This window comes from Gorilla gorilla, chromosome 4, assembly GCF_029281585.2.
Source record: "Gorilla gorilla gorilla isolate KB3781 chromosome 4, NHGRI_mGorGor1-v2.1_pri, whole genome shotgun sequence".
Classification (NCBI taxonomy): Eukaryota; Metazoa; Chordata; class Mammalia; order Primates; family Hominidae; genus Gorilla; species Gorilla gorilla.
Window position 1 is genome coordinate 60,806,772 of NC_073228.2, and position 20,206 is coordinate 60,826,977.

At 42.5% G+C, this 20,206-nt stretch overlaps 1 protein-coding gene across 13 annotated transcripts in view; it reads right to left on the reverse strand.

Moving 5' to 3' along the window:
* RHOT1 (ras homolog family member T1) overlaps positions 1-20,206 on the reverse strand; it is a 111,428-nt gene that overhangs the window by 68,302 nt on the left and 22,920 nt on the right. For 12 of the 13 annotated variants that reach the window (XR_008680200.2, XM_063706543.1, XM_063706542.1 and 9 more), the window contains exons 2-8: positions 14,309-14,367; positions 11,499-11,580; positions 10,053-10,096; positions 9,397-9,450; positions 9,199-9,251; positions 2,205-2,313; positions 1,798-1,899 (exon numbers count right to left, since the gene is read on the reverse strand). Coding sequence is in view for 12 of the 13 variants with exons in the window: in XM_063706543.1 (XP_063562613.1) it covers positions 1,798-1,899; positions 2,205-2,313; positions 9,199-9,251; positions 9,397-9,450; positions 10,053-10,096; positions 11,499-11,580; positions 14,309-14,367 (503 nt within the window). In the remaining variant the exon portion in view is untranslated. Of the gene's footprint in view, positions 1-1,797; positions 1,900-2,204; positions 2,314-9,198; positions 9,252-9,396; positions 9,451-10,052; positions 10,097-11,498; positions 11,581-12,350; positions 12,475-14,308; positions 14,371-20,206 lie in introns of those variants that run through there. The other variant, XM_055388520.2, reaches the window with a different exon arrangement.

The window sequence follows — 20,206 nt, forward strand, 5'->3', positions numbered from 1 at the left end:
TGCCTATAGTCCCAGCTACTTGAGAGGTTTAGGTGGGATGATTGCTTGAGCCAGGAATTTGAGGTTATAGTAAGCTGTAATCATGTCACTGCACCCCAGCCTGGGTGACAGACAGAGCAAGACTCTGTCTTCAAAAAAAAAGCAAACAAGTGTTCAAACAAAAACTTGTATTGAATGTTTACAACAGTCTATTCGTAATAGCCTAAAAGTAGAAACTACTCAATATGCATCAACAGATATGGGGATAAACTAAATATGATGTATCCAGCCAGGTGCGGTGGCTCACACCTGTAATCCCAGCACTCTTGGAGGCAGAGGTGGAGGCGGGAAGACTGCCTGAGCCCAGGAGTTTGAGACCAGCCTGGGCAACATGGCGAAACCCTGTCTTTACAAAAAATAAAATTAAAAAAAATCAGCTGGGCATGGTGGCGAATGCCTACAGTCCTAGCTACTCGAGAGGCTAAGGCAGGAGGATCACTTGAGCCCAGGAGCTTGAGGCTGCAGTGAGCTGTGATCACACCACTGCTCTCCAGCCTGGGTGACAGAATGAGACTCTGCCTCAAAAAATAAAAAAATAAAAAAAATAAAAAAAATAAAACCCACCAAAAACATGGTTTATCCATAAAATGATTATCGGGCCATAAAAAGAAATGAAATACTGATACATGCTACAATGTGGATATACCATGGAAATATGCTAAGTAAAAGAAGCCAGAAACAAAAGGTCACATATGGTATGAGTCCATTTATATAAAATGTCCAGAAGAGGCAAATCCACAGAGACAGAAGGTAGACTGGTGGTGGCCAGGGGTTGAGTAACGGGACAATAGGGAGTGACTGCTAATAGGTACAGGGTTTCTCTTTGGGGTGATGAAATGTTCTGAAATTAGACAGTGGTGATGATTGCATAACTTTGTGAATACACTAAAAACCACGGAATAGTACAACTTTAAAAGGATGAATTTTAAGGTACTTGAGATATATCTCAAAAAAATTTAGTTTTTCAATGTCTATGGCAAAATATTAAATTTTGGATATTTCAATAAGGAGTTACTGTGTTTCTTAGCTATAAAACAAAAGGGGCTGGGCGCAGTGGCTCACACCTGTAATCCCTGCACTTTGGGAGGCCCAGGCAGGCGGATCACTTGAGGTCAGGAGTTCGAGATCAGCCTGGGCAATATGGTAAAACCCTGCCTCTACTAAAAATACAAAAATTAGCCAGGCATGGTGGCGCATGCCTGTGATCCCAGCCACTTTGGCAGGCTGAGGCCTGAGAATCACTTGAACCCCGGAGCTGGAGGTTGCAGTCAGCCGAGATCGAGATCGTGCCACTGCACTCCAGCCTGAGTGACAGAGCAAAATTCTGTCTCAAAAGAAAAAAAACAAAAACAAAAGTAGTAGTCACATTGTATTACATTGTGCCTATGTCAAAAAACTATATAAGGTTTTTATTTGTGTGTGTTTTTCAGTTTGTAGATTTTATAGTAGCAAAACAAGAAGACCATTAGCTAAGTCTTTGGAGGACTTTTTTGTTGTTATTGTTGCCAATTCTTGTTTGTTTTAATGGCACTTCCTGAAGCAGTACTTGATTAGATTCCATTGATGTGGAAAATATTACGAATATTTAATGTGAATGTCATTGAAGAAGAGTACCTGGAAAATGTAACCATTTAATAAGCAATAAATTTAAATTTCAGCAGTTTAATCTCTACACAAATACTTAAGAGTTACTGAAAATCACTACCATACTAGAGTTACTACATACACATTCCAGCCCCTATAAACACAGCCTGTTACCTCCTTCTCCTCTGGGCAGTACAGGGGCCCTGTAGGATGAAGAACAGCTTTCTGTGCGTAATAAAAGAGCTCTGATATGTTCTTCAGGTTTTTTGCTGAACACTGAAAAAATAAAATTTTACACTCTGAAATCAATTATGAGAGCTAAAAACAATTTTCAAATTATCAACATAAGGCAAAAGAAAGATTCCTTGAAAAAAAACGAAAAATGCATCTTTGTGGACATCACAACATGAATGTCTAGAAAGAGCTCACAGGCCAACTCCAACTTCTCTGTTTTATTTGGTTTACGTGACTTCACAAATAGCAGGAAATCTATTCCATCCCACATTGTCCCCCCTATTTAAAACCCCAATTTAGTAAGAATTCATTAAAAATAAATTTTCAAATCAAATTACAAGGCATACCTCCACACAGGTTTCTATTTCTGTATACTGGTTCATAATAGGAAGGATGGTCTCCATACTACTATATTCCACCAGATCAGATTTGTTCCCAACCAATATTAAAGGCAGCCTAAAATAAACAGGGCACATTGTAATAAGGAAGGCAAAAGACATTAGATTTATATTTTAATTTATATCATAACCCATTCTAACTAAAAAGCTTTTATTTAATCTTCTCAACAACATGAACCTTCCTCTACAGTCAGGTCGAGCCCCCTAGATGGCACGTATTTACTCAACATGTTATCTATTGAGCACCTATTATAAGCCACATACTGCTTTAAGTATTAAGGACACAAGACAGAAGGTCCTACCCATTCTGTTTTGTTTTTTTGTTTTCTTGAGACAGGGTCTAGCTCTGTTGTCCAGGCTGGAGTGCAGTGGCAGGATCACAGCTCACTGCAACCTCAAATTCCTATGCTCAAGTGATCCACTTGCCCTAGCCTCCCTAGTAGCTAGGACTATAGGCACAAGCCACCACATCCAGCAAATTTAAAAAATTTTTTTTTTTTTGTAGAGAAGGGTCTAGCTATATTGCCTAGGCTAGTCTCAAACTTCTGGCCTCCCAAAGTGTTGGGATGATAGGCATGAGCTACCATGCCTGAGCAGATCTATAAACCTGATCATTCCAATAGTGAAAAACAGAAAATGAGCAATAAGCAAATAAAATAATTTCCAATTCAGTAAGTACTATGCAGGAAATAAACAGGGGGATACAGTAGTGGGAAGGAGCTAGTTATGTATAGTAATTAAGGAAAACTCCCTATGTAAAGGTGACATTTGAGCCAAGGGGTGAAGGATAAGATGAAATCTGCCATGTAGAGTCAGGGAAGAGCAACCGAGGAGGAAGGAACAGCATGTGCAAAGGCCCCAAACTGAAAAAACATCCTGATGGGGCCAAACACCAGGAAAATGCCAGAATGGCTACAGAGTACTGAGTAAAGAGAAAAAGGTATAAAATGGGGTTAGAAAGAGGATCAAAGGTCAGACACATAAGGACTTACAAGCTGCAGTAAGGAGTGTAGGTTTTATTGTTAGTGTAAAATGGGAAGTCATTGAATGATTCTAAGAAGGGGGTTAACATTTTTAAATGCAGTGATTTTTAGAGCTACATACTGAAATACAGCATGAAAATAATGTCTCTATTTGCTTCAAAATGATCTCAATGGGAGGGGTAATAGATGAAACAAGACTGGCCATGAGTTAATTGTTGAAGCTGGATAACAGGTATGTACCTCAGTATATGTTACATTTTTTCACTATCACTAACAAATTTTTAAAAATTTTTTAGTGAAAATTTTAAAAAATATAATAGTAACTTGGACTAGTGACAGTGACAGTAAAGATGAAAAGGAAAATATTCAAATTTCAGATATATTTTATAAGACAGAAACAGCTGATAGGTTAGATGTGAAGATTGAGGGAAAAGCAGAAACCAAGAAAAATATTTAGGTTTTGGCTGGAAAAAAATGGGTAGATCTCAGAAGATACAGAAGATTAAGAATGATTTTTTGTTTCTGTTTTTGGCAGGGAGTAGGCAGGGAATTAAAGATTTTGTTTTAGACAAGTTAAATCTGATAAGTCTGTGGGGAAAAATCTTAATGGGGATATTAAGGAGGACCAACCTAGTGGAGAACTGTTGTGAATCCTGCAAGAGAGCTTGGAGGGAAAGCAAATCATCCTGCTGGAACTCTAGACTGCAACAGAAGCACTTGAAAGCATTTAGCTTACCTTACCCTTGGTGTGCCATTATGCTTGAAAAGACCGACCACCATATAGCCCAAATATAAATTCCTAACAGAACCAGGAGGGTTTTCAAAAATGTAGCGGTTTGTAACCAAAGGTGTGCATCAGTGGCTCACGCCTGTAATTTCAGCACTTTGGGAGGCCAAGGCGGAAGGACTGCTTGAGACCAGGAGCTCAAGACTATCCTGGATAACATAGAGAGACCCTGTTTCTACAAAAGTTTTTAAAAAATTAGCCAGGTGTGATGGCACGCACTTGCAGTCCCAGCTACTTGGGAAGCTGTCATGGTAAAGCCAAAATTGTTTAATTCAGTGGTCCAAGCTGGTGCTTGATAGATTGATAGATCTTAGCAAAACTGCCCTCTTTTTTTTTTTTTTTTGGCTTAAAACAAAAATAAGCATTTATTATTTCTTCTTTTTTTTTTTCTTGTACTTTTTTTTTTCTTTAATGTTTATTGATCATTCTTGGGTGTTTCTCGGAGAGGGGGATGTGGCAGGGTCATAGGATAATAGTGGAGAGAAGGTCAGCAGATAAACATGTGAACAAAGGTCTCTGGTTTTCCTAGGCAGTGTTTGTGTCCCTGGGTACTTGAGATTAGGGAGTGATGATGACTCTTAATGAGCATGCTGCCTTCAAGCATCTGTTTAACAAAGCACATCTTGCACCGCCCTTAATCCATTTAACCCTGAGTTGACACAGCACATGTTTCAGAGAGCACAGGGTTGGGGGTAAGGTTATAGATTAACAGCATCCCAAGGCAGAAGAATTTTTCTAAGTACAGAACAAAATGGAGTCTCCTATATCTACTTCTTTCTACACAGACACAGTAACAATCTGATCTCTCTTTCTTTTCCCCACATTTCCCCCTTTTCTTTTCGACAAAACCGCCATCGTCATCATGGCCCGTTCTCGATGGTTGCTGTCTCTTCGGAGCTGTTGGGTACACCTCCCAGATAGGGCGGCCGGGCAGAGGCGCTCCTCACTTCCCAGACAGGGCGGCTGGGCAGAGGCGCTCCTCACATCCCAGACGATGGGCGGCTGGGCAGAGACGCTCCTCACTTCCCAGATGGGGCAGCCGGGCAGAGGCGCTCCCCACTTCCCAGACGATGGGCAGCCGGGCAGAGGCGCTCCCCACTTCCCATACGGGGCGGCCGGGCAGAGGCGCTCCTCACTTCCCAGATGGGGTGGCCGGGCAGAGGCGCTCCCCACTTCCCAGACGGGCGGCCGGGCAGAGGTGCTCCCCACTTCCCAGATGATGGGCGGCCGGGCAGAAACGCTCCTCACCTCCCAGACGGGGCGGCCGGGCAGAGGCGCTCCTCACTTCCCAGACGGGGTGGCCGGGCAGACACTCCTCACTTCCCAGACAATGGGCGGCCGGGCAGAGGCGCTCCTCACTTCCCAGACGGGGCGGCCGGGCAGAGGCGCTCCTCACTTCCCAGACGGGCGGTCGGGCAGAGGTGCTCCCCACTTCCCAGATGATGGGCGGCTGGGCAGAAACGCTCCTCACCTCCCAGACGGGGTGGCCGGGCAGAGGCGCTCCTCACTTCCCAGACGGGGTGGCCGGGCAGACACTCCTCACTTCCCAGACAATGGGCGGCCGGGCAGAGGCGCTCCTCACTTCCCAGACGGGGCGGCCGGGCAGAGGCGCTCCTCACTTCCCAGACAGGGCGGCCGGGCAGAGGTGCTCCTCACATCCCAGATGGGGTGGTGGCTGGACAGAGGTGCTCCTCACTTCCCAGACGGGGCGGCCGGGCAGAGGCGCTTCCCATTTCCCAGATGGGACAGCCAGGTAGAGGCGCTCCCCACTTCCCAGATGGGGTGGCCAGGCAGAGGCGCTCCTCACATCCCAGACGGGGTGGCAGCCGGGCAGAGGCACTCCTCACTTCCCAGACGGGGCGGCCGGGCAGAGGTGCTTCCCATTTCCCAGACGGGGCGGCCAGGTAGAGGCACTCCCCACTTCCCAGACGGGGTGGCAGCCGGGCAGAGGTGCTCCTCACTTCCCAGACGGGGCGGCCGGGCAGAGGCGCTTCCCATTTCCTAGACGGGGCAGCCAAGTAGAGGTGCTCCCCACTTCCCAGATGGGGCGGCCGGGCAGAGGCGCTCCTCACTTCCCAGATGGGGCGGCCGGGCAGAGGTGCTCCTCACTTCCCAGATGGGGCGGCCGGGCAGAGGTGCTTCCCATTTCCCAGACGGGGCGGCCGGGCAGAGGCGCTCCTCACTTCCCAGACGGGGCTGCTGGGCAGAGGCGCTCCTCACTTCCCAGGCGGGGCTGCCAGGCAGAGGCGCTCACTTCCCAGACGGGGTGGCGGCCGGGCAGAGGCGCTCTCACATCCCAGACGGGGTGGCAGCCAGGCAGAGGCACTCCTCACTTCCCAGATGGGGTGGCGGCCAGGCAGAGGCGCTCCTCACATCCCAGACGGGGTGGCCAGGCAGAGATGCTCCTCACTTCCTAGACAGGGTGGCAGCTGGGCAGAGGCTCTCCTCACTTCCCAGACGGGGCAGCCAGGCAGAGGCGCTCCTCACCTCCCAGACAGGGCGGCTGGGCAGAGGTGCTCCTCACATCCCATTCGGGGCAGCCAGGCAGAGGCGCTCCTCACATCCCAGACGATGGGCGGCCGGGCAGAGACGCTCCTCACTTCCTAGACGGGGTGGCGGCCGAGCAGAGGCGCTCCTCACTTCCCAGACGGGGCGGCCGGGCAGAGGGGCTCCTCACATCCCAGACGATGGGCGGCCAGGCAGAGGGGCTCCTCACATCCCAGACGATGGGCGGCCAGGCAGAGACGCTGCTCACTTCCTAGACGGGGTGGCGGGCGGGCAGAGGCTGTAATCTTAGCATTTTGGGAGGCCAAGGCAGGCGGCTGGGAGGTGAAGGTTGTAGCAAGCCGAGATCCTGCCACTGCACTCCAGCCTGGGCAACACTGAGCATTGAGTGAGCGAGACTCCGTCTGCAATCCCAGCACCTCGGGAGGCTGTGGTGGGCAGATCACCCGAGGCCAGGAGCTGGAGACCAGCCCGGTCAACACGGCGAAACTCCGTCTCCACCAAAAATACAAAAACCAGTCAGGAGTGGTGGCGCGTGCCTGGAATCCCAGGCACTCGGCAGGCCGAGGCAGGAGAATCATGGGAGCCCGAGGCAGGGAGGTTGCAGTGAGCCGAGATCACGGCAGTACAGTCCAGACTCGGCAAGAGAGGGAGATGGGGGGGGGAGGGGGAGGGGAGGGCATTTATTATTTCATGTAGTTTCTTCCGGCCGGGAATTTGGGAGTGGCCTAGCTGGGTGGTCGATCGACTCAGCATCTCTCATGAGGTTACTCATGCCTGTAATTCCAGTACTTTGGGAAGCCAAGGCGGGTGGATCACTTGAGGTCAGGAGTTTAAGACCAGCCTAGCCAACACGGTGAAACCCCATCTCTACTAAAAATACAAAAATTAGCTGGGTGTGGTGGTGGGTACCTGTAATCCCAGCTACTTGGGAGGCTGAGGCAGGAGAATTGCATGAACCTGGGAGACAGAGGTTGCAGTGAGCCGAGATCGCGCCACTGCACTCCAGCCTGGGCAACAGAGTGGAAACTCCATCTCAAAAAAAAAAAAAAAAAAGAAAGAAAGAAAGATGTCACTGGGGGCTGCAGCCATCTGCAGGCTCGATGGGGCTCTTTTTTTTTTTTTTTGAGACGGAGTCTCGCTCTGTTGCCCAGGCTGGAGTGCAGTGGCGTGATCTCGGCTCACTGCAAGCTCCGCCTCCCGGGTTCATGCCATTCTCCTGCCTCAGCCTCCCGAGTAGCTGGGACTACAGGTGCCTCCCACCACACCCAGCTAATTTTTTTGTATTTTTGTAGAGATGGGGTTTCACTGTGTTAGCCAGGATGGTCTCGATCTCCTGACCTCATGATCCGCCTGCCTCGGCCTCCCGAAGTGCTGGGATTACAGGCGTGAGCCACCGCACCTGGCAAAACTGCCCTCTCTTAAAGATTCCCTCCTAGAAATGGCTCAAGCAAAAGCAAGAAAAGCAGATATTAGGAGCATATGGGTATTGTATCCCCCAAGGCAGCCCTGTCCAATACAACATTCTATGATGATGGAAATGCTCTTTATCTCTACTCTCCATTACTGTAAGCATTAGTCACATGTGGCTATGAGCACTTGAAACGTGGCTAAGTATATCCGAGGAACAAGTTTTAGTTTTATTAATTTTAATTAATTTAAACTTAAATCACCACAACTGACGAGAGCCTACTACACTGGACAGCAGAGCTCTAAAGGGTCATTCTTTCCTTTCCACCTTGTCAAATCATCACAAAGTTAAAACCATGATAAAAGAGAAGCCATACAATGCCACAGCATTTCTCACAGCACATATAATGTCATCTCAGTCTCCCTTCCAAAATATGTAAGACAGAGGGTTAATGACCATAGTCATATGTTTAGAACCAGATCTTTAGAGTTTCAAGGCACAAAAACGTCCAACTAAAAGAGAAATCTAAAAAATTGAGAAAACGACTAAATGTGTACAATATATAGATATTAGTCTGATTTTCCTATTTAAAAAGATTCAGGCCAGGCACAGTAGCTCTTGCCTGTAGTCCCAGCACTTTGGGAGGCCAAGGCGAGCAGATCATTTGAGGTCATGAGTTCGAGACCAGACTGACCAACGTGCGAAACCCTCTCTACTAAAAAATACGAAAATTAGCCAGGCATGGTGGTACATGCCTGCAGTCCCAGTTACTCAGGAGACTGAGGCATGAGAATCACTTGAATCCAGGAGGCGGAGGCTGCAAGGAGCCAAGATTGTGCTCCTATACTCCAGCCTGGGCGACAGAGCAAGACTCTGTCTCAAAATAAATAAATAAATAAATAAATAAATAAATAAATAAATAAATAAAACTGAGACTTTTCAAGCAGCAGTTTGAGGAAGAGAAATGTAAGATTTATGACCAAAATAATCTGTCTGAAGTTGTGAATCATGATATCAGAGTTCTGTTTCTTGCTTTGCTCTCAAGTATATCTACTGCCTCAAATGAATCCCCCCAAAAAAGGCATGTGGGTGTGTGTATGAACAGACAGAAAAACTGATAGATAAGGCAAATGTGGCAAAACGTTACCTAGTAAATTTAAGTGAAGGATTTAGGGAAGTTCAATGTACTACTTCTTGTACCTTTTCTGCAAGCTTTAAACTTTTTAATTATAAAAAGTTTGAGAGAGGAAAAAATACCTGCTGTCTTTGTCTGTTCTTTCATTTATGAGAGGAATCCATCGACTTGTTACCTAAAATGAAAATTAACAAGCGCTTAGCCATGATAAGGATCTTTACAAAACACTCTTCCCTTAGACCCCTACAATTCTAAACTGAGAATCAACTTTGGAAGCACTCCACTGAAACCAACTATAGGGGAAAAAAGATCACACCTACCTTATCAATAGAATGCTTGTTGTTAACGGCATACACTATACAGATGACATTAGCCTAGAAGAAAAATTAACAAATTAATCGTATCTAAAAATAATAAAAACATAGACAGCACTTAATTAGCAACTTATTAATATATTTGGGTGAAAGGAAGAAAAAAATTTAACAGCTAAAACAAAAAAACAAAAAAAGAATTAGCTTGCCTCTAAGAGAAAATGTTCCTAAGGACTTAAAGCAAAAACACATACTCAGTAACAGCCATAACAATAAAGAACTGCAAAAGAACTTTTGGTAATTAAGAGAATGAAAAAGGGACGGGGTGTATCACTTGAGGCCAGGAGTTTGAGACCAGCCTGGTTAACATGGCAAAACCCCATCTCTACTAAAATACAAAAATTAGCTGGGCATGGTGGTGCATGCCTGTAATCCCAGCTACTTGGGAGGCTGAGGCATGAGAATCGCTTGAGCCTGCGAGATGGAGATTGCGATAAGGCAAAATTGCGCCACTGCACTGGGTGACAGAGTGGGTGACAGAGTGAGACACGGTCCCAAAAAAAACACAAAAACAAACAAACAAAAAGAGAATGAAAAAGGCAGGCTCATAAAATCATCACTGTTTTTCTACACAAAAACCCACACCTCTGTTTTTTAAAGCTCACCTGAGATATTTCTTGATGAAGTTGTTCATCACTCTGTTCTGCTTCTACAAATGACAGAAAGTCAATGTTTCATATTGCAGACACTTTCATAAAAACTAATGGCCAAGCTAAATTCTATGCAACATTCATCTAACATCCCTCAAAATGACATGGTGTAGCAAACACAAGGGAAAGCCAGGGGAAGGAAAAGGTTCAACTATGATAAGGCAGCTGGCCCTGAAAGACGAGTCTATAAAAGGATAACTCAGGCATGGAACAGCAGAAGCATTGTGTAATAAATCTAGGCCAGCATCTGGTCCAGAGTTGAAAAGGGTCAGGCAAAGGACTTCAGAAATCCAAGCTAGCAGACTGGGTGCTGAAGAGTCAGAAGCTTGGACAAAGAGTCTATACACACAGGATCAAAAGGCAGGTGAGATTCTGGGTAATACAAGCTTAAGATCTATATAGCAGGTGGGAGTAATAATAACCAAGACCCAGAGGCAAAACTGTAGCTTGATAATGAAGTGATGAGAATTCCCTCTCTAGCATGTATCTTTAGCTAGAATTGGTCTCAATGGGTGGGTGTGCCTGCAATTCCACGGATGCAGGGATATGAATGATATAGCTAGGATAGAAAGCAAATAATTGAAGAGCAAAGCAATTACTGGCATATTGATTTAGACCACCTTAGGTTACATATATCTTCCCCTAAAAATGCCTGTTACTTCTGACATATAAACTAATATCATACATGAATTCAATGGTATTTTATACTATGCTAAATAACAGGCCATATTTTTAATATCTTTCCATATGTTAAGTAATCAATGGGTTAAGGCTTCAATTCTAATACTGAGGTGAATCTAATTATATGGCTACACATATTGAAGAATAATTCTGTAAATAAATCTAGTTATGAGACTGTAGCAGAAGTCATTCACCTCCCTCAGCTTTCAGTACAGTGCTGTCCAACATACAGACAATGCAAGCCACATATATGGTTTTCAATTTTTTAGTAGCAACCTTTAAAAAGGTAAGTAAAAAAGGTAAAATTAAATTTTCATTTAACCCAAAATATCAAAAGTATTTAAATTTCAACATGTACTCAACAGAAAAATTAATGAGATATTTTACATCCTTTTTTCATACTAAGTCTTCAAAATCCAGTTATGTTTTACAATTAACAGCACATTTTCATTTAGAACAGTCACATTTCAAGTGTTCAACAGCCACAGGTATTATGGAACCCAACTTAGTAATCTGGGGACGAAGAACTGTCAGATGGAGGCACTGGGTGGCGTATAGGGTAGAGGTTGACAGACATAAATGAGATAAGAATCGTAAAGGATCATTTACTGCTACAGAGAAAAGACCACCTCTCTCAACATTTGTAAAAGCTCAGTAAGTATCTTTTTTCAAGTCTATTAAATTAACCTACACCTTCATCTACAAGAGGATATTCATTACCTGAGTAATCTACAATGTGTGTTGGAACTCTCTCTGGGGTGACATCAGCTGGAATGGTGATTTCTTCTGCCCGGGGAGGAACCTTCATTTACAAACAAATATAGAAAAAAAAAACACCTTTGAATATTATCACTCAAACTTGTAATAGATGATATAAATTTATCTACACAGGTTGAGTGTTTCTTTTCTTTTTTTTTTTTTTATGGAGTCTCACTCTATGGTCCAGGCTAGAGTGCAGTGGTGCGATCTCTGCTCACTGCAACCTCTGCTGCCCAGGTTCAAGTGATTCTCCTGCCTCAGCCTCCCGAGTAGCTGGGATTACAGGCGCCTACCACTGCGCCCAGCTAATTTTTGTATTTTTAGTAGAGACACGGTTTCACCATCTTGGCCACGCTAGTTTTGAACTCCTGACCTTGTGATCCACCCGCCTCGGCCTCCCAAAGTGCTGGGATCACAGGCTGAGTATTTCTAAGCCCAGAATCTGAAATCTGAAATGTTCCAAAATTCTAAACTTTTTAGCACTAACATGATACTCAAAGGAAATGTTCATTGGAACATTTCTGATTTTCAGATTAGGGAAATGCTCAACTGGTAAGTATAATGCAAACATTCCAAAATCTGAACAAATCTGAAATCTGAAACACTTCTAGTCCCAAGCATTTTGGATAAAGGATGCTCAACTTGTATTAGCCCCTCTCACCAATACCCATTTGTTGTATATATAAGTGTTTATTTTTGTGCTTTACCACAGATGCAAATATATATTAAAACTATAGGATAAAAACATTTTAAATGCGTATTTCTATCTACATAGACACAATACATTAAGGATACTTCAGATGTGACACAGACTCAATGGATTCTTGGATTAATTTGGTGTTTCGGTGTTAGATTTTTTAAATATGTTGTTTTCATTCTATTTTGTTGAAGGCTGAAGATACTCTGCAAATGAGGAGGTATTTAAATCCACAACAATCTGCAAATAAACCAACAGGTTATCAACATTCATTTCCTCTAGAAAATAATTGACTGGCTACATAAGCCTTATGTTTGCTTGTTTTTCATTCATTTATTTATTTTTTGAGACAGAGTTTCGCTCTTGTTGCCCAGGCTGGAGTGCAATGGCACGATCTCAGCTCACTGCAAGCTCTGCCTCTGGGTTCAAGCTATTCTCCTGCCTCAGCCTCCCAAGTAGCTGGGATTACAGGCATGCGCCACCATACCTGGCTAATTTTGTATTTTACTAGAGATGGGGTTTCACCATGTTGGCCAGGCTGGTCTTGAACTCCTGACCTCAAGTGATCCGGCCACCTCAGCCTCCCAAAGTGCTGGGATTACAGGCGTGAGCCACCGCGCCCAGCCAAGCCTTAGTTTAATGATTCCATTTTTCACAAGGACTGAATTTTTAAAAATTAATTAAAAACCCTTCTGGATTACTTACAATCCCTAAAAAAGTGAAAAACTAAATTTTAAAAAACCAAAAACACAAAACCCTTATCCACAATCAAGAGGAGTATGCTAAAACAATTCTAAACTAAAACTCTCACAGAAAACTTTTAGGTGTTATACCCAGAGTAATTATAAATTAATGTTACTGATTCTACAAATAATACATGAAAATATACTTCATTTCTTAAATTAAGCAATTACTTATTTAACCATCTTGTCTAAGAGAAAAAAAGCAAAAAATAATAATAAATAGTCTTTTGGCAGCTGTAAATGTTGAAAACACTATCACATGATACATCAAATTCCTATTTGAACAATGAAATTATACAGATATTCCTATCTAAACTAGAGTAAAGGAAGGATAAATGTAAACTGTGACACTAATGATACCTACTATGCAAGAAAGAGGGTAATTTGAAATCATTTTCATCCCACTGCACAAATTTCATTCCCTATAACTATATGCTAACTTTATGCAAAGTTTAGCCAACAGCTCCTCACTCTAGAACTTCCAAAATGTAAATTTATTGCCAGTAATAATAAAACCACCTTAGTACTTTTGGTGGCACTTCCCTGCTATTAAGTTCATCTCATTTGAGACCCATAACAATCCTTTGAGGTAGGCAAAGGTGGAATGAGTTTGTTTCAACATTTGTAAAATGAAGCAGGTAGATCATATTAAAGGTTTTCAAATATATGTATCATAATTCTAGTGGTTCTGACAAAAACACCTCACAGACCAGGGAGTGTCAGGCAGAAGGCAAGTAGGGATTCACATCTTTCCCCTTAACTTCAACTCACGGAATGCTCATTATCTTTTTTATATTTTGGGTTTATGAGCAACATTTTATTTTTAAGAAAGGGTCACAGAGCTTATATGACATTTATATCCCTTTCAGCTTCCATTTTATAGATGAGACAACTGAGACACAGAGAATACAAAGGTCCTAGACAAAGTCAAAGGAAGAAAATGCAAAAGACTTAGATGAACTTAGACACAGGCTGGTTATTTCTCCTATACTGTATTTCATAGATACAAGTGATAAACAAATATTAGCTTTTTAAAAAGTCTCAACTGGCAGGGCACAGTAGCACATGCCTGTAATCCCAGCACTTTGGGAGGCCAAGACAGGAGGATCGCTTGAGTCCAGGAGTTGGAGGTTGCAGTGGGCTATGATGGCACCACTGCACTCCAGCCTGGGCAATAGAGTGAGACCCTGTCTCTAAAGAAGGGAGAAAAAAAAGTCTCAACTGTCCAAAAGGAAGCACATAACACATGCCAAAAGAGACAGAATTCAGTTCATTTTAATTTGATTTTGATAAATTTTTTAAAATTTAAATATGGAAATCAAAATGTTTACCTCTTCTGGAAATTCTTCACTGACTAGAGACATAATCAGTGATGTCTTCCCAACTCTAGCTGTGAAAAGAAAAATCGTTACTTTAATAAAGTGTTTAGGTTCTACATAAGCTCAAATTCGGCAACCACATAAGGAAGTCTGTTACTCATTAGCTAAAATCTAAGGCATCCAAATTATTAAGTTTTAGTATAATACTTAAAAGTATATCTTTATGTTTAGAAAAGTCACACATACTCGTTTTTAAAAACTTGCCAAAATATATTCTGTAAAAGTACAAATCCCTCCTAACATCCTCTACTAACATTTTAATATTCTCCCAGATTTTTCCTATACTTATATTAACTTGCAATATTTTACCACAATGGAATCATAGTTATCACACTACTTTGCAATTTTCCTTTATCACTTAATTATGCATTTGGGCAGTATTTCATGTCAGTACATAAAAACTCCTAGAAGAGAAGACAAAAGTTACTGGTTAATGGGTACATAGTTTTTGTTGAGGATAATAAAAAAGTTTTAAGTACAGATAGTGGTGATGGTTACACAACATTATGAATAAATTTAATGCTGCTGAATTGTATACTTACAGTTAAAATGATAATTGTTACATGTATTTTAACCAATTTTTAAAAGCAGCAATAATAAACCCACTTTATATTAATATTTTTTTAAATCTCTTTTTTTTTTTGTGAGATGGAGTCTCACTCCGTTGCCTAGGCTAGAGTGCAGTGGCACAATCTTGGCTCACTGCAATCCCCACCACCTGGGTTCATGCGATTCTCGTGCCTTAGCCTCCAAAGTAGCTGGGATTATAGGCATGTGTCACCACGTCCAGCTAATTTTTGTATTTTTAGTAGAGACAGGGTTTCCCCATGTTGGCCAGGCTGGTCTCGAACCCCTGACCTCAGGTGATCTGCCTGCCTCGGCCTCCCAAAGTGCTGGGATTACAGGCGTGAGCTACCGCGCCCAGCCATCCTGCATTATTTTTGATAGTTGTATTAGAATCCACTGCATGATGTATTATAATTTATTAAAATAAACTCTTAACAAGGAACATTGGAATGGTTTCCAAGTTTTAACTTTTTTTTTTTTGATTCAGGGTCCCACTCTGATTGCCCAAGCTGGAGTGCAGTGGTGTGATTTTTTTGGCTCACTGCAGCCTCAACCTCCCCAGGCTTGGGTGATTCTCCCACCTCAGCCTCCCGAGTAGCTGGGACTACAGGCAGATGCCACTACAACCAGCTAATTTTTTTTGTATTTTTAATAGGGACAGGGTTTCGTCATGTTGCCCAGGCTGGTCTCAAACTCCTGGACTCAAGCAATCCACCTGCCTCAGCCTCGCAAAGTGCTGGGATTACAGGTGTGAGCCACCACACCTGGCCCTAAGTTTTCACTTTTATAAACAATTCAACAATTAGTATTTCTACAGAATAAATTCCTAGAAGTAGAACTCAAGTTAGTGCACAAGATCTTTTTTAACTGATGTTGTTAAATTATCTCCAAAAACGAATAAACCAATTTACATCCTCATAAACAGAATATCAGAATGCTCATTTCTCTGCATCTCTACATTCTTTCTTCCATAGAGCATCATATTTAAAGGGTTAGTAACAAGGTAAAAGCAAAGAAAGTCTCCTATTACATTTTCTATTCTAGCAATTTTTTTTATACACAAACTTTAAAATCTTAACTTTTATTATGAAATTTGACTTGTATTCCCGTCACTTTCTGATCATATAATTACTATTGTTAGACATTCAAGTCATCAACTAAATCCTTTTGTGAATCTAGAGGAAAACAGTCCACATGCTTACTAATCTCTGCCATTATCAACAGTTTCCAAAATTAAAGTCTAAATATAAAATAAATGAAATTTTTTGAGTTAAGAAAAGTCACATTCCCTTCTTAAATGATTAAAAGGGTGAACACAAGTCCAGTCTCTGGGAAAATAATGAATGTCTGGAACACAGGAAGGAGAGTGAAAACAGCTTAGAGAGGGCTATGAACAACCGAGTACCGCTGGTAGAGGGATAGATCAGATGATTTAACAGGTGTCTTCGAGCTCTGATTTCTACAGGCCTTTTCAATTGACTTGTGTAAGAAGGTTTAGGCCTTTTTCAAATGGCTGACCACAGGTCACATTTCACTGAGTTCTGATGATGTCCGTGAATCCATCATCACAGAACTGCTAGAATCTAGTTAACAATGTCAGTTTATTCAGCTCCCCAGAAAATTTTCAGATAAAGAATCTGGGATCCAGAGACAGTCATTTTCTAAGTCTTACTAAAAGATTAGTTGCAGATTTAAGAGAATAACCCATCTCCTGATGGCCAAGCCAATGCTTTCTCTTTCTTGTGCCATACTTTAAAAAATATTGCTAATACAAGTTAACAACACCGAAAGGGAATGGTGACCTCTAAAGCCACACATCAGAATAATTTATGAGGCGTATATATAAAATATATAAACATATATTTATATATATAAATATTATATATTACATATATGTGTTTGTGTGTGTGTATATATATATATGTCTGGTGCAGTGGCTCATGCCTGTAATTCCAGCACTTTGTGAGGCTGAAGTGGGAGGACTACTTGAGGCCAGGAGTTCGAGACCAGCCTAGGTAACATAGTGACACCCTGTCTCTACAAAACAGTTTTTAAAAAATTAGCCAGGTGTGGTGGCACACACTTGTAGTCCCAGCTACTTGGGAGGCTGAGGCGGGAGGACTGCTTGAGCCCAGGAGTTGGAGGCCACACAGAGCACCATGATCTTACCATTGCACTCCAGCCGGGGTGACATGGTGAAACTCTGTCTGGAGGAAAAAATATATGCATGTGTATGTGAGTGTGTGTGTGTGTGCATGGGCACTTTTCCTTTTCTTTTTTTCCTTAGAGATGGGGGTCTCTGTCACCTAGGCTAGAGCATAGTGGGATGATCATAGCTCACTGTAGCCTCAAACTCCTGGGCTCAAGCAATCCTCCTGCCTTAGCCTCCTGAGTAGCTAGTATCACAGGCCACGCCGCCACATCCAGTGAATTTTTTAATTCTTTGTACGGACAGGGTCTCACCATGTTGCCCAAGATGATCTTAAACTCCTGGCCTCAAGCAATCCTCCTGTCTTGGTCTCCCAAGTTGCTGGTATTATATGATCCAACCAAGATTTTCAATGTAGATGAAACATCCTTATATCAGAAGAAGATGCCATCGATAGCTAGAGAGCAGATATCAATGTCTGGTTTCAATGCTTAAAAGGATAGGCTGACTCTTGTTAGGGGCTAATGCAGGTTGCTGCCTTTAAGTGGAAGCCAGTGGTCATTTGCCATTCTGAAAATCCTAGGGCCCTTAAAAATTATGCTCAATCTGGCCGGGCATGGTGGCTCACGCCTGTAATCCCAGCTACTTGGGAGGCTCCACTAAAAATACAAAAATTAACTGGGCATTGTGGTGGGTGCCTGTAGTCCCAGCTACTCGGGAGGCTGAGGCAGGAGAACGGTGTGAACCCGGGAGGCGGAGCTTGCAGTGAGCCAAGATTGCACCACTGCACTCTAGCCTGGGCGACAGAGCGAGACTCCGTCTCAAAAAAAAAAAAAAATTATGCTCAATCTATTCTGCCTGTGCTCTATAAATGGAATAACAAAGCCTGGATGATGGCACATCTGTTTACAGAATGGTTTATTGAATATTTTAAGGCTACTGTTGAGACCTACTCCTCAAAAAAAAAAAAGATTCCTTTCAAAATATTACTGCTCACTGACAATACACCTGGTCACCCAAGAGCTCAGATGGAGACGTACAAGGAGATTATTTTCGTGCCTGCTAACATGACATCCAGTCTGCAGTCCATGGTTCAAGGAGTAATTATAACTTTCAAGCCTTATTATTTAGGCTTACTATTTACATTTTGTAAGCCTATATATAGCTGCCATAGATAGTGATTCCTCTGATGGATGTGGGCAAAGTAAACTAAAAACCTTCTGGAAATAATTCACCATTCTAGATGCCATCAAGAACATTTGTGATTCACGGGAGATCAAAGTAACATTATCAGGAGTTTGGAAGAAGTTGGTTCCAACCCTCACATGACTGAGGGATTCAAGCCTCAATGAAGGAATTGCAGATATGGTGGAAATAGCAAGAAAAGAGCTAGAATTAGAAGTGAAGCCTAAAAATGTGACTAAACTGCTGCAATCTCATAATAAAACTTGAACAGATGAAGAGTTTATTACGGATGAGCAAAGAATGTGGTTTCTTGAGACAGAATCTACTGGTGAAGATGCTGTGAGCAATATTGAAATGACAACAAAGGACCTGGAATATTACATAAACTTAGTTGATAAAGCAGCAGTAGGGTTTGAGAGGATTGACTCCAATTCTGAAAGAAGTTCCACTGTGGGTAAAATGCTATTAAATGGCATCACATGCTACAGAGAAATCTTTAGTGAAAGGAAGAGTCAATCGATGCAGCAAATGTCATAGTTGTCTTATTTTAAGAAATCGCCACAGCCACCCCAGCCTTCAGCAATCACCACCCTAATCAGTCAGCAGCCATCAACCCTGAGGCAAGACTCTCCACCAGCAAAAAGATTACAACTCACTGAAGGCTCAGATGATCATTAGCATTTTTTGAAAATAAAGTATTTTTAAATTAAGGTATGTACACTTTTTAGATATTACATTACACACTTAACAGACTACAGTATAGTATGAACATAACTTTTTTTTTTTTTTTTTTTGAGATAGAGTCTCACTGTGTCACCCAAGCTGGAGTGCAGTGGCACAATCTTGGCTCACTACAACCTCTGCCACCCAGGTTCAAGCGATTTTCACGTCTCAGCCACTCGAGTGGCTGAGATTCCAAGCATGTGTCACCATGCCTGGCTACATTTTTTTGTATTTTTAGTAGAGATGGGGTTTCACCTTGTTGGCCATGCAGGTCTCAAACTCCTGGTCTCAGGAGATCCGCCCATCTTGGCATCCCAAAATGCTGGGATTACAGGCATGCACCACCGCACCTAGCCTATAAACATAACTTTTATATGCACTGGGAAAACAAAAAAATTTGTGAGCCACTTTACTGTGGTAGTGTAGAACCAAACTCACAGTTTCTCTGAGGTATGCCTGTTTACTTATTTACACATGAGTATAGACTAACAGATTCCTATATTATCCTATTATTTTATGGTTTGTCATTATTTGGAGGTTCAAGTTCCATTTTACTTCTAAAAATGATATTTATGCAGGTATAAGTCAACATGTGCAATATGATCCCATTTTAAAGATAAATATGTATGTGCATAGAAAAAACCACTGGATGAATATATTATACTAAAGTGGTTATCTTGGAAAATAAACACAAAATTTTTTTAACTAGAAAAGATCAGTAACTTTTTTTTTTTTTTTGAGACACGGTCTCTCTCGATCACTCAGGCTGGAGTGCAGTGGCACGATCTTGGTTTACTGCAACTTCCACCTCCCAGGTTCAAGCCATTCTTGTGCCTCAGTCTCTTGAGTAGCTGGGATTACAGGCATGTGCCACCATGCCTGGCTAATTTTTGTATTTTTTTTTGAGACGGAGTCTTGCTCTGTCGCCCAGGCTGGAGTGCAGTGGTGCGATTTCGGCTTATTGCAAGCTCCGCCTCTTGGGTTTACGCCATTCTCCTGCCTCAACCTCCCAAGTAGCTGGGACTACAGGCACCTGCCACCGCGCCCGGCTAATTTTTTGTATTTTTAGTAGAGGTGGGGTTTCACCGTGTTAGCCAGGATGGTCTCGATCTGACCTTGTGATCCGCCCGCCTTGGCCTCCCAAAGTGCTGGGATTACAGGCGTAAGCCACCACGCCCGCGCCCGGCCCTGTTTTTTTTGTTTTGTTTTGTTTTTTTGTTTTTTGT